This window comes from Solanum tuberosum, unplaced genomic scaffold (genome assembly GCF_000226075.1).
Source record: "Solanum tuberosum cultivar DM 1-3 516 R44 unplaced genomic scaffold, SolTub_3.0 scf00098, whole genome shotgun sequence".
NCBI lineage: Eukaryota > Viridiplantae > Streptophyta > Magnoliopsida > Solanales > Solanaceae > Solanum > Solanum tuberosum.
The window spans coordinates 365672-378847 of record NW_006239026.1 but is presented as its reverse complement, the minus strand read 5'-3'; the positions used below and the strand labels follow the sequence as shown (position 1 = coordinate 378847).

Sequence of the window (13176 nt, the reverse complement as noted above, 5' to 3'; positions counted from 1 at the left end):
TAGTTGTTATAGAAAATCATAATATCTTTTTTGCTATTTTATCTTTATTTTTCTTTTTCTTTACTAAATTATTAATTTATTTAAAAATAAAATTTTGACTAATCTTATTTCAAAAATATTGAATAAATGGTCAAAAACGGAATAAAAATAATTTGAAGTGTTCAACATTGCACAAATACTAAAAATATTACTCCTAAAAGACAAGTGATTGGAAGTGTCACTCTCAAATAAGTCTTATCGTGAACGATTTAAATTTAATCGAATTTAAATACAAGTTCTTGACATGAAAAAAAAAAAAAAACTAAAAACTGGAGACAAAGCTTCTTTCCATTTTCTTGACTCTTTTCATTTTTCTTACTACTAGTACAAGTATTCATTGGAACCTCCATTTTATTGTAACTTTTTGCTAGCTTTGAAAAATTCTTTGGAATTGTTCATATTCTGATTCTTAGCTGTGTATTTTTCTGCATATTTGTTATTCTCAAGGAAAACCCATGTTAGATATCCACCTTGGTGGTCTCATATCACCTGACTTTGTCCCTTTTGCTTTAATCAATTTCCTTGAGATCTGTGACTTATGAGGAAATAAAAATTCAGTCTTTCCCTTTGTTGGGTCATGCTTAAAATTTCAAGATTCCTTCAGAATAGCTGCTGGGGTGAGTTAAAGGTTGAGTCTTGAAAAAAGTTGGATTCTTTGCTTCAGCTGTTAGTTTGAGTTTCATTGATTGATTGATAAGAGGGGTTGCTCGAATGGTAAACACCTTTGCCTCCAATATGAGGTTGTGAGTTCGAGTCAAGCTAGGGAGCAAAAAGTGTGGGAGCTTAATTTTTTTTTAATTTGATTTTTGTTGATTAGATGATTGCATGAGTTTGATTGTTAAAGTTCATGTCTTTGTGGTTTGTGACCTTTTGATGGTCATTTATGTTTTGTTTGTTTGAGGAAAGATGGAAGTAGCAGTATGTCAATTTTTTATTTGAATTATGATTTTGGTTGAACTAATATCATTTGTTGTGAGCCTTGTTATGATTAATGGTTTTGCTTGAGTTTGATTATTATGAATTCTCTCCCCTTTACTGGATCATGCTTAGAAATTCAAGATTCCAGCTTGGCTTCCTTCAGAACAGCTGCTGAGGTGAGTTAAAGGTGGAATCTTGGATTAAGTTTTGATTCTTTGCTTCAGCTGTTAGATTGAGTTTTGTTGATTGATTGATAAGAGGGGTTGCTCGAACGGTAAGCACCCTTCGCCTCCAAAACCGAGGTTGTGGGTTCGAGTAAGCTAGGGAGCAAAAAAGGTGGGAGCTTACTGGGAGGGGTAAAAGAATAAAAAATTGACTTTTGTTGATTGGATGATTGGATGATTGGTTGAGTTTGATTTTATTTAGTATGATAATGACATGAAATGAGTTTAAATGAAGAAGTGAGCATTTATATAGCCGACCCCGACTTGTTTGGTAGTTGGGGCTGAGGCGTAGTTGTTGTTGTATTTGTTTGCGGGTTCTTTCATTCCCCTTAGTGCGGTCATGCTCAAAACTTCAAGATTCCAGCTTGGTTTCTTTCAGAACAGCTTCTGAATGAGTTGAAAGGTTGAAACTTTGGGTGAAATTTGGATTCTTTGCTTCAGCTGTTAGCTTGATTTTTGTTGATTGGAGGATTGCTTGACTTTGATTGTTAAAGTTCATGTCTTTGTGGTTTGTGGTCTTTTAGTGATCATTTCTATTTTGTTTGTTTGAGGAAAGATGGGAATACTAGTAAGTGAATTCTTGATTTTTGTTGATTTAAGTTATGTGTTTGATTGAACTAATACCATCCGCTAAGTAAGTTGAATTGTTTGGTTTGTGTTGATTGGTTAATCATTGTCAGTCGGATTAAGTATTCGTTTGCTTTGGGTTGGATGTTTTTTTTTCCTGGTTAGTTTGGTGACTGTTTCTGCCTTTCTGGTTTTGTGCATCTATGGACTAGTAGATGTTACTTGTTAGAAGCCGAGTTGACGTTTTCCCCCTTTTCGTGGATTTGGGCAGAGTAAATTGGACCTGTAGCATCTGTTATCTTTTCCCTACTTAGTTATGCTATGTGGGAGAGGGAGGGGGCCAATCTCATTTTCTCTTAATTTAGTAGTATTTGTTAGTGGATTTGGGCAGAGTAAAGTAGTAACTTGTTGCTTCATTTGCTCAATGTATCTTGCTATTTTGCTGCCGTTATTTTCCTTTCAATCCTGTTTTGATTACACTTCTTGTGAGCCAAGGGTCTATCGGAAACAACCTCTCTACCTCACAAAGGTAGGGTTAAGGTCTGCGTACATCCTACACTCCCAAGACCCCCACTTGTGGGACTACACCGGGCATATATTGTTGTTGTTGTTGTCGTAGTTATGCTATGTGGGAGAGGGAGGGGGCCAATCTCATTTTCTCTTAATTTAGTAGTATTTGTTAGTGGATTTGGGCAGAGTAAAGTAGTAACTTGTTGCTTCATTTGCTCAATGTATCTTGCTATTTTGCTGCCGTTATTTTCCTTTCAATCCTGTTTTGATTACACTTCTTGTGAGCCAAGGGTCTATCGGAAACAACCTCTCTACCTCACAAAGGTAGGGTTAAGGTCTGCGTACATCCTACACTCCCAAGACCCCACTTGTGGGACTACACCGGGCATATATTGTTGTTGTTGTTGTCGTAGTTATGCTATGTGGAAAAATCCCTAAAGAGTAACATATTGGCTGACTTTATGTCTTCATTGTACACAAAGTCTTAAGAATTGTTTGAATTGTGCAACATGTATTATATGTATATCATATGCACCTTATTCGAACACTCAAGATTTGAGTGCTCTTTCCCTTGTTTGACTGAATTTCTCTCCGATAAATTTCAGAGCATTTAATCCATTTTATGTGTAATAATGCATGGCATAGATACATATCCCTTGAATAATAATTTTTGTTTTTCAGAACTTCAAATTCCTGCTGCGACTAACTCATACAAACACATCTATGCAGCTTTTCTGAAACATCATTTTCATAATTTTGTAGGTCCATTCATACTTGGAACTCCAAAAGCACTTAATTCTTTTATAGCTGTTGCGGCTTTTAAAAATTTGAGAGAAGACAGTTCTGATTTCCTAGGATATGCAATATGAGGGACACTGGTAACATCTCTCAGTACCGAGCTAAGTTAGATCAGACATTGTCGTCTCATGATCTTGTAAATGATGATTTACTTAAAAACCTTGTCAAGAATCAAATGCTACGCTCGTCAGAATGTGATCTTCAAGGTTTGTTCTATGTCACACTAAATGTGGATTTTACTTTAACAGGCAGTCACCTATATCATCTAACATATACTAAGCAACGATGCATTCTGCAACCCTCCCTCCACCCTCTTTCTTTTTTTGCAGAATGTAGTGACAACCTAGTAGAGCGAAGAACCAAGGAAGTGGCAAACTTCCTGAGCATGTTAAGGAGTACATCTGTAACTGATAATGAGAAGGCAAAATCTTCTGAAGCAGCTCATCCTGTTTGGAAAGTAGGCTATCTATCACATTCGTAGATCATCTTTTCCTAATTCTCGAAATTCTCCGATTACCAATGTCATTGTGGCTCTGAAACTTATTTGAAGCATCACGCCTTGGTTGTCTTTGAAGGGGAGCCAATGCAGGGTAAGGTTGCGTATAATAGACCCTTGTTGGTTCCAGCTCCTCCCCGGACTCCTGCGCAGAGCAGGAGCTTAGCGCACTGGGCTGCCCTTTTCTTTTACATGTTGGTTGTCTTTAGCGGCACCAAAGTCTGCTGCTTTCTTGGAATGCGGATATTTTAGTCTTACCATGCATGTATTGCGAAAGACTTCTCCCCATCTGTTATTTACTATGAGAGTAATGTCGATTCTCCTTCTTTTGCAGGTAAAACAAGATACTGAAGATTACCGTGTTATGTATCGAGAGGGACCAGAAGGCACTCCCTTCCATACCCTCCTTGTTGAAGGCTATGTAGATGGCCCATCAGATGTTTGTAAGATAGATTAAAATCTCAACTATTTTGCCTTTTATTCACGGTTGGGTGGTTATTAATCAACGTCACCTCCAGAAAGTTCGTGTTCTTTAGTATTGGACAACTTTTGTGATAACAACTGTCTGTTTCAGGTTTATGCATCTCATGGGGGGCAGAGTTCTACAAGAAATGGTGAGGATCTCGTATGCTAAAGACTCTTGCATTATTTTAGTATCCTGTGATGTTTAGAATGCAATAAAAATTATTTAGGGAGCTGTTTGGATAAATACTTAATACAGATTTTCGCATTGTCTGCCAGACAAAGTGACTGTAGTAGGTGGAGAGAGCTTTTGAACTACAAAACTTTTAGTTGTAATGATGGTATTGTATTTGTATCAGCATATTATTGTGATACTATTTAGTTCGACAGCGAGCATTAGGTTTAGAAAAATAGCACTATAAGTTTGGCAGATATGAGGCTAGTAGAACTGGTGAATAGATGTCAACAACAACTTACCTAGTATATTGCCAATTTTTTTCCGATTGTTCTCCCTGATTAGACTTTGATAAAAGAAAGGGGTACTAGTGATAGACCCTTTTGCTCAAAAGACGTATTTCCGAAGCAGAATTGCAAGAATAGAATGACAATAATAAGATAGAAAGATACAAAGCAAATGAGACAACAAGTAGTAATACTCACTGAAGAATAAGAAACTACACGCCTACTAAATATCACCCTACCTCTCACACATAAAGTTCAACAACACCCGACTACTCACTAGCCTTCTACCCCAATTCTCGACCTCTAAACCTTCCTATCTAGGATCATGTCCTCAGTAAGCTGGAGCTGTGGGACCTGGCCATGTCCGGTGGATAGATGTCATTTCAAGCAATTCACGCAGAACAACAATCATGGTGAATTCATTAAGGGGAGAGATTGTGAATCAAATGAAATTGTATCACAGCATCCTCCCATTAATTTTTTTTCATTACCACAATCCAAGTAGTTGATAAAACAAATAAATTTTATAATGCGAGCACAACCAAAATTTCTTGGTTCTGTCTCTGTTGGGGAGTGATTGCTCTCATATTTTATCAAGGTGGTGATGTACATTAAAGCCGCTGATAGATTTAATGCAGTAAATGTGAAGAAAAAAAGAAACTTAATGCTAAATAAAATATCAGTAAAGTTATAAATTATCTTAACATGTGCATTGAATGTTAATACACCTCATTATCACATCAGGTGGCCGCAAACCACAATTCCAACATTTAAGATTGCAGCCTCCGAGTGCGTGCAGAAGGTCAGAGAGGGTGAACAAATATGTCTAGTAAGGTCTGTCATCTTATACTCCCTCCGTTTTAATTTATTTGTCTTACTTTCCGTATTAGTCAGTTTCAAGAAGAGTGTCTCTTTCCTTTTCTCGCAACTCTTTATTTCTAACTTTCCACATGACATGTTTAAGACCACAAGATTAAAGAGCATTTTGGTACATTCTACATATATCTTTAGTTTAAGATCACAAGATTCAAAAGTCATCTTTATTTTCTTAAACTCCATGCCATGTCAAAACCAGATAAACAAATTGAAATTGCGGGAGTAGTAGTTCATAGATGCTTATTTTGTTCTTCTTATATCTTTTATATGCTGATATATGTTTAACTACTTGTAAGTTAGGATGAAGCTTTCATGGCCATTGTCAACAAGGGAGGCCCTTGTACATTTCTTTGTATTTGAGTACATTCAAGATGGTCTGATAGTAGTGCTTCTAAATTCGGTAAGCTTGTGAAAGTCCATGACATTTTTCCGTTAACATATTTGTTCTCGTTATCATTAGAGTAACTGGTTGTTTTGTGAATGTTTCCAGATCTCTGATGTAGATACCGTTGATAGAAGCACTCACGGGTACTCGAAAGACGGAATACCACCACCGCAGGATGTAGTACGAATTGACGTGGTGGGAGGTTTTGCTATCCAGAAAGTTACTGATAATCGTAGCTACTTCAGGTAACTTTGGATTTCTTATGCATTAAAAGTACTTATTGTTGGTATCCTGTTATCAAACCAGTAAACCAGAATTTTCGAAATAAACTGGAACAGAAAATAGAAACTTTAAGACCACAAAGTTCACCGTGTGTCATTAAGGAATTTGTTACCAGAGGTTTTGGATTACTTCCTCCCAGAATAAAACAGAGAGAAAATAGACAAATGCCTCCCTAACCTATTATCGAATTCTCAACTACACACTTATACTTTGCGGGGGTCCTATTACCCTCCTGAATTTTTCAAAAATAAAATATATAAAACCCTAAAACTAGACAACCACATTCTCAACATGTAGTGATGCCCACTCGCTGCCAGCTGTTATTTTTATTATTTATATTTATTTTTTCCTTTTTATCCCCTTTTTCATTAATTACAAAAATATCTTTACTCTTTTATTCCTCCTTCTTCTTCTTTTCTCTTTTGTTTTTCATTTACTTCTTCCAAATTAGTCATCCATGAAAAAAATTGAAGCTATATTTATTATCATTTTTTCATCACTTTAAATCATCCTTCAGGCACCTTGACGAGCTTGATTACTCATCTCTTTTCTTCTTTTTTTTCAATTTTTTTATTATGTTGTTTCTTTGTCTTCATGACACCAAATTTGTAATATTTTATTTACGGGTTGTCGATGGTTAAATTCTTGGGTCTTCACCAAACAACAATAGAGATTGAAGATAAGATCTGATGGTTGATGTATTTTACTGACCTAAAATCGGTGAAAAGGTAGATTAATGGTGTTGATATTTTGAACTAATTTGAGATTGATAAAAATGAAAAAAGATGGATGACCCTGATCATACACCCAAAACTCATGTTTAGTTTGCTTTATGAAATTCATCACCGAAAAAATTTAATTTATAGTCATAATTATTATTTTAATTCACTGAATTTCTTCAATAATTAAAAAAATTCAATAAAAGAATGAATTTTTATGATGGAAGGTGTTTAATAATTCTATTTTTTTTTAGGTTTTGTTTCTACTATCTTTCTTCTTCTGCTTTTTTTTTGGTCTTTATTTTGTGATATTTTTTTTTTTGGAATAATGAGATTAAGGACGATTTGATTTTTCCGGCAATATGAGTAATAATTCTAATAATTATTTGATGATTTGCCGTGTTAGTTGTAGAAAATAGTGAAATAAATTGTAAAAATATATATTAGAAGATGGATAAAAAGATGTGGTTAGTGTAGTGATGGTTGTTCAAGGTGGAGGAAATGGTGGTGGGGTGCATGTTGAGTAATGAGAAATAGAGGGGAAAAAAGAAAAAGAAAAAGAAACAAAAAACTTAAAGAGAAGAGTAAAAAATATATAATTAACAAAAAGTCAAATTAAAAATATTATTTATCAATTCTTCTGACTTTCACATGCCTCCAAGAGAGTGATGACACTCTCTGTGCCATGTCAACATCTAAGGGTGTAATTATTCCGTTTTAAAATAGTCTAGGGGGTGATAGGACTCCCGTGAAACATAAGTGTGTAGTTGGGAATTCGATAATAGGTTGAGGGGGCATTTGACTATTTTCTCTAAAACAGATATACCTATCGCTAGAGTAGTAGTACCTCAAACGCCAACAACTTCGTCGAACACAAAGACAGTAACAAACACACAATTTGTTAGAAAATATGCAGTAGAAGTTCAGTTTTTTTTCCTAGAAAACGGAGGCTAGTCCTCTGAATTTATAGCCAACGAAGGGTATTGTGAACAAGTGCTATTTTGCCTTATCGAAAAAGTCACAACCCATTTAATGTGAAAATGTTCTATTCAAATTGCATCCTTTCTCTTGGAATCTTTTCGGGAGAACGCTTCATTTCATCATTCACACCTCTTAAAAACTCTTAACACTTCAAGCAAATAGGCAACATATGACAACCCATTCAATGTGAAAATGTGCTATTCAAATTGCATCCTTTCTCTTGGAGTCTTTTCGGGAGAACGCTTCATTTCATCATTCACACCTCTTAAAAACTCAACACTTCAAAGCAAATAGACGACATATGCAGTATTATCAGCTTCAAACGCTTCCTGTTGCGTTTTCATGCTAGCCTTTTCCATGTAAATTTTCTCTCTTTTTGTGTTTATCAAATTTTACAGGACTATAGCAAACATGGATATCAAACTGGACTTTGTTCCTCCTTCATTCATCAATTTCCTTTCAAGGCAGCTTGTAGGTGCTGGCTTCAAGCTTTATAAAAAGGTTAATGCCAATTCAATTATCACTTCTGTTTCTGATATTGTTTATTCGTTGGAACAACGATGCTGATCAAACCGATATTTTAGTTCTCTGGATAGTAATATACTGTTCTTTTTTTCTTGCAGGAAGTAGCTTCGGTTACCAAAGGTGACGAAGATTTCAGCAATGCTCTAAAAGATCCACTATATGATCGAATACGAAAAGCACTTTATTCAGATAATGTACCTAATGACAATGAGGCTTTAGAATTACAAGACCTCAAGGAAGAAGCACATGCTAGTCTCGATGAAGGGACAACAGATAGCAATGGGGCTTCGGGGCTGCAAAATGACTTCAAGAAAGATGCATGTCTCGGAGTTGATGAACGGACAGGAGATGGAAATGATGCTTTAGAGTCACAAGACCCGATAAATGAGACCTATGTTCATCCGGATCAAGCAACAGGAACAAATGTTGAAGATAAAAAAGTTCATAGTGAAATTGAGGAAATTAATGAAGATACAAGTGAAATGATTGAAAGTTTAGATGAGAATGACGAGAAAGTCAGGGATTCTCCAGCTAATCGACTCGTAGATGTGCCTGCCAACAACAAGATGGTCGTGATTAGATCTGAGGTTCGACAAGCTCTGGGAACTTTGGAGAAGGCTATTTCTATCATAAGGGATTTTGGATATAATTTGGAAATTAGATCTGTTTCCGGAAACACTACTGTTAAGTCTTTAGGTGTAGAGGAGGATGGATGGAAAGACTCAAAATCATCAGAAACTGATCGAATTCATGGAACTCGCATAGCTTGCGCTGAATCACCCGGAAAAGAGTTATCAGAGGCGACACGCAACGAACACAGGAACAGCTCTGCTAGTCATGGCTCCAGGTAAAATTTTGTTTGCTTAATAGCAAGAGGCTTCATTGAAATAATGAATTATGCCAAGCTTACATATTCTACATCATTCGTGTTACATCGGTTCCGGAGAAATTAAATACTCCCTCTGTTTCAATTTTTTTGTCTGGTTTTGACTTGACACGGAATTTAAGAAAGTAAAGAGACTTTTGAATCTTTTGGTTCTAAACTAAAAATATGTAGAATGTACCAAAATACGCTTTAATCTTGTAGTATTAAACATTTCACCTGGAAAATTAGAATAGAAGAATTGCCAAAAAGGGAAAGAAACATTCTTTTTTAAACGAACCAAAAAGGTAAGTAACACAAACAAATTGAAACAAAGGGAGTATTTATTTGCCAAACCGGCATATCGTATTTGCAAAACATGCTAGCCATTTAGGGACTTCTACAACTTCTTTACCATAGAAAATCTGAAAGGTTGACTTATATATGATAAAAAAGGTTGTTCTGAGCTATGTTGCTCGGACTCTTCATAAGTATTGTTGGGTTTGTGTCTACAGTATTTGTGTCGGATCCTCCAAAACCTATGCTTTTTTGGAGGATACGACATGGATGCACCTACATTTCTGGAGTGTCCAAGCAACATAGATTCCGAGAACACTTAATCTTTGTGACAATGCATTTCCTATGATAACGCCTTTGTTCATATGCTAGATGAGTTTCTCTCAAAATTGGCGTAACTTTTTCTGCAGGCGTACAAGTTCTAGTTTGTGCACGAGGGAAGCTAACCACAACACGAAGATTGCTCCTGCATCACTGGATGGTTATGTTGAAATCTTAGGCGACACACAACACATTGTTGTACATGTAGACCAAATGAAGGAAGAAAATGTCGCGTCTGTCCATGGAAAAAAACACGGTATAAGAAGACGAAAGCTTCCATTTTACTGTTGCTTGTCTTTTAGACCAGAACAAGTCATGAGTTAAAAAGAGCAATTTTGTTCATAGGAGAAAGCAGCTATAGTTTACCTTTACTACATGTGTAAAGTTCTTGTGTAATTAAGGGTCAATACCAGAGTGTTCTGTACCTATGTTGCTCGAACCTTCCAAAAATGTTACCGCATCTGTGGCGAATCCTCCAAATTGCAATAGCTTTTGCAGGATCAGACACACACGTGACATCTTTTTTCGTAAAAGTCCGAGCAATATGGTTTTGTACACATAGTGTAACTAAGCATGCCCATATTTATAGTAATGTAATATGATGGTGACAATACCACAAGTACCTGAGTTAATATATTCTTCGTTAAAAAAGTGGCTTACATATATCTTTTCCGTCTAATAAATAGAGCATATTTGCCCTTTTTGGTGATGGACTCTACATTAGTTCTAATGATAGTTAATTAATGTCGGTAAGAATTTTAGCATTTTTTATTAATATGTATATTTATTGCCGTTAAAAATTGTGGATGAAAGTATTTAGTTGTTTTGAATAACCTCTTACTACATTACATATCATGATTAAAGTTTATGAATCACATAGTTAGACAATTTTTAATTTTTATTTATTTATGAGTAATTAGCAAGACTGATAGGAAATACTCTAATAATAATAATAAAGGGACTTAAATTTTTATTTATGACTTTAACTTTATAATATTTATAACTTTGACAAATAAATTCAATTTGTTTAGTTTGGTTAAACTTGAAGTAATTGATAGTCATAGTAATTAGATTGTTTAGAAAGTGATTATATTGGAAAATAGATTAGGAAATAAGCAATTTCATCAAAATTGAATTTAGATACGTAAAATAACTAAATTACATTTTTTTTTCTCTGTATATCTGAAAGGAGAGTTTGAGAGTTTCAACATGGCTGTTATTTTTTATTAATAACATTCTTTATTTTAATTTTTAATAGTTCAAGATTCATTTATCAATTGAGTTATTCTTGTTCATTTTATTTGTTGTGTTTTATTTTTTAAATGTTAAAATGTAAGATTTATAAGTAGTATTTGAAGATGTATTTTTTTATTATATTAAATTAATATGAAAATAGTTGCAACTTATAGTATTTTTCATATAATTTTAGAATATCTAAAATTTAAATTTAAACTATTGATAATCGAACTTAGTATAGCTCTGGAGATTAGTTAATAAATTGACTCTCACAAAATGAAACATGACAAGTAAAATTGAACATACGAAATAATATGTTCTTTTGTAATTATTTATGAGCATTTTCTCAATGGGACTGTTTAAGAAGCAACAAAATAATAGGATCTTGTGGTTTTGATTAGTTTTGGGTTGGAAGAGACTTTAATTTGAAGTTTTGTGTTAGAGGAAGTAGCTGATTGTTTTGTAAGGCATTTGGATTATAAAAAAAAATTTAAAAATATATTTCTTTCATTTTGATTCATGTGGTGTATCTGATTAAACATGAGTCCGGAGCCTAAAGGGCAAAAAAAATTGTCAAAAATTCCAAAAGGGCACATCACTTTTTTTTCTAACCAAAAGGGCAAAATCGCTGCGTCAGCAGCGATTTTCCTCTGACAAAATCGCTGCCCTAGCAGCGATTTCGTCTAAATTTTTTTATTTTTTATTATTATTAAAAATCGCTGCCATTGTAAAATTTTATTTATTTATTTTTTTGCTGTGGCAGCGATTTTAAGTCAGAATTTTTTTTTTCCTTACACATCGCTGCAGGGGCAGCGTTTTCATGCCGAGTGCTATTATTTTCATGCCCTATTATTACCTTATTAATAATATAAAAAACGATAAACAAGACGACAGTATACTCAATAAAATTGTTGAAGCATGAGGAAAATTGAATTATATATCATAAATAATATAAAAGAATATTAAATTAAAAAATATGCAGCGATTTTTATTTTTGTTTTGTCAGAAGCCCTTTTGGTTAAATTTTTTTTTGATGTGCCGTTTTAGTTTTTTAAAGAAAAAAGCAGCGATTTTTAATTAACAAAATCGCAGTGTATTTTAATAAAAAAAAAAAAATTTACAAAATCGCTGCTGTGGCAGCGATTTTTAATTTAAAAAAATAAAAAAATCTTTTACTAGCAGCGATTTTGTCAGAGGAAAATCGCTGCTGACGCAGCGATTTTGCCCTTTTGGTTAGAATAAAAGTAATGTGCCCTTTTGGAATTTTTGACAATTTTTTTGCCCTTTAGGCTCCGGACTCGATTAAACATATACTCCTTTTACTTTGATTTATGTGGTGTACTTTGATTAAATTTTTTTTTTTAATTTAAATTTATATGATATAGTTTGACTAAATGCTGATATACATTTGATCGCTTTTTCATATGTTAAGAAAATTTTAATGAAAAAAGAAAAGTTATGCATTAACATATTTGGATTGATAACTATATGTTTTAATGCACACGATCTTGATAAAATGAAATCTTTAAAGTTAATTTTTTTTTGGGAAAATGCATAAGTACCCCCTAGCCTATGCCCAAAATTCTTGAGACACACCTAACTTTTACTAAGGTCCTATTACCCCCCTGAACTTATTTTTTAGTTAATTGTTTACCACTTTTCGGCCTACGTGGCTGAGTCCGTGATTTCACCTATGTTAAGCGCGTGGGTGCAGCTTTTAGACAGCACTGACCAATAAAAATTGGTCATGTGTTAAAATAAACTTGGAAAAAATAAGTATTAACTCAATTGTCTTCTTCTTTATTATTGTTCTTCACTAGTATACGTACCCGCGCGTTGCGCGGCTATATATTAATTTAGAATTATTTTAATTTAATAAAATATCAAATACTTCAAATATTTTTATATATTGTCCTTTATTACTTTTATGTTGTATTAATAAATTAATATTTTTCATATTAAAAAATTATTTTTTTTTTTTTTCACATGAAATGTAAAATATCATAAGATTAAATGACATGTTAGTATATTTTGAATATTTATTTTTCGAATCCAAAACATTCTTTACATTCTGAAATTTGCGTCAAACTATAATAGAAAAATGATTTAATATAGAGTGGATATAAATAATGTAATAATAATACATGTACTTGCTATATACATTTTCTTATTAATCATTGAAAATAATTAATTAATCAGTTTGTTATATTATTTTT

The 13176-nt window shown here is 33.7% G+C and overlaps 1 protein-coding gene across 3 annotated transcripts; it reads left to right on the top strand.

Annotated features, from left to right (window-relative positions):
• The first annotated feature begins 315 nt into the window (after positions 1-315).
• On the top strand, positions 316-10389 carry LOC102596987 (uncharacterized). 3 transcript variants are annotated; one of them, XM_006348375.2, is made up of 11 exons: positions 316-656; positions 3021-3262; positions 3386-3513; positions 3887-3995; positions 4127-4166; positions 5221-5310; positions 5653-5752; positions 5843-5982; positions 8118-8220; positions 8343-9091; positions 9814-10389. In XM_006348375.2, the coding sequence occupies exons 2-11, from the start codon at positions 3124-3126 to the stop codon at positions 10046-10048; spliced, it is 1833 nt and encodes a 610-aa protein (XP_006348437.1). In that variant the 5' UTR covers positions 316-656; positions 3021-3123; the 3' UTR covers positions 10049-10389. The 3 variants fall into 3 exon arrangements, with proteins under 3 accessions (XP_006348437.1, XP_015164702.1, XP_015164703.1); XM_015309216.1 differs by having other exon boundaries at positions 316-667; XM_015309217.1 differs by lacking the exon at positions 316-656 and adding an exon at positions 854-1133.
• Positions 10390-13176: the final 2787 nt, after the last annotated feature.

Coding starts and splice junctions, on each gene's coding strand:
- LOC102596987 (XM_006348375.2), top strand. CDS start 3,124: ATGAGGGACACTGGTAACATCTCTCAGTACCGAGCTAAGTTAGATCAG. Junction 4,167..5,220: donor GCAGAGTTCTACAAGAAATG/GTGAGGATCTCG, acceptor TTATCACATCAG/GTGGCCGCAAACCACAATTC. Junction 9,092..9,813: donor TCTGCTAGTCATGGCTCCAG/GTAAAATTTTGT, acceptor CTTTTTCTGCAG/GCGTACAAGTTCTAGTTTGT.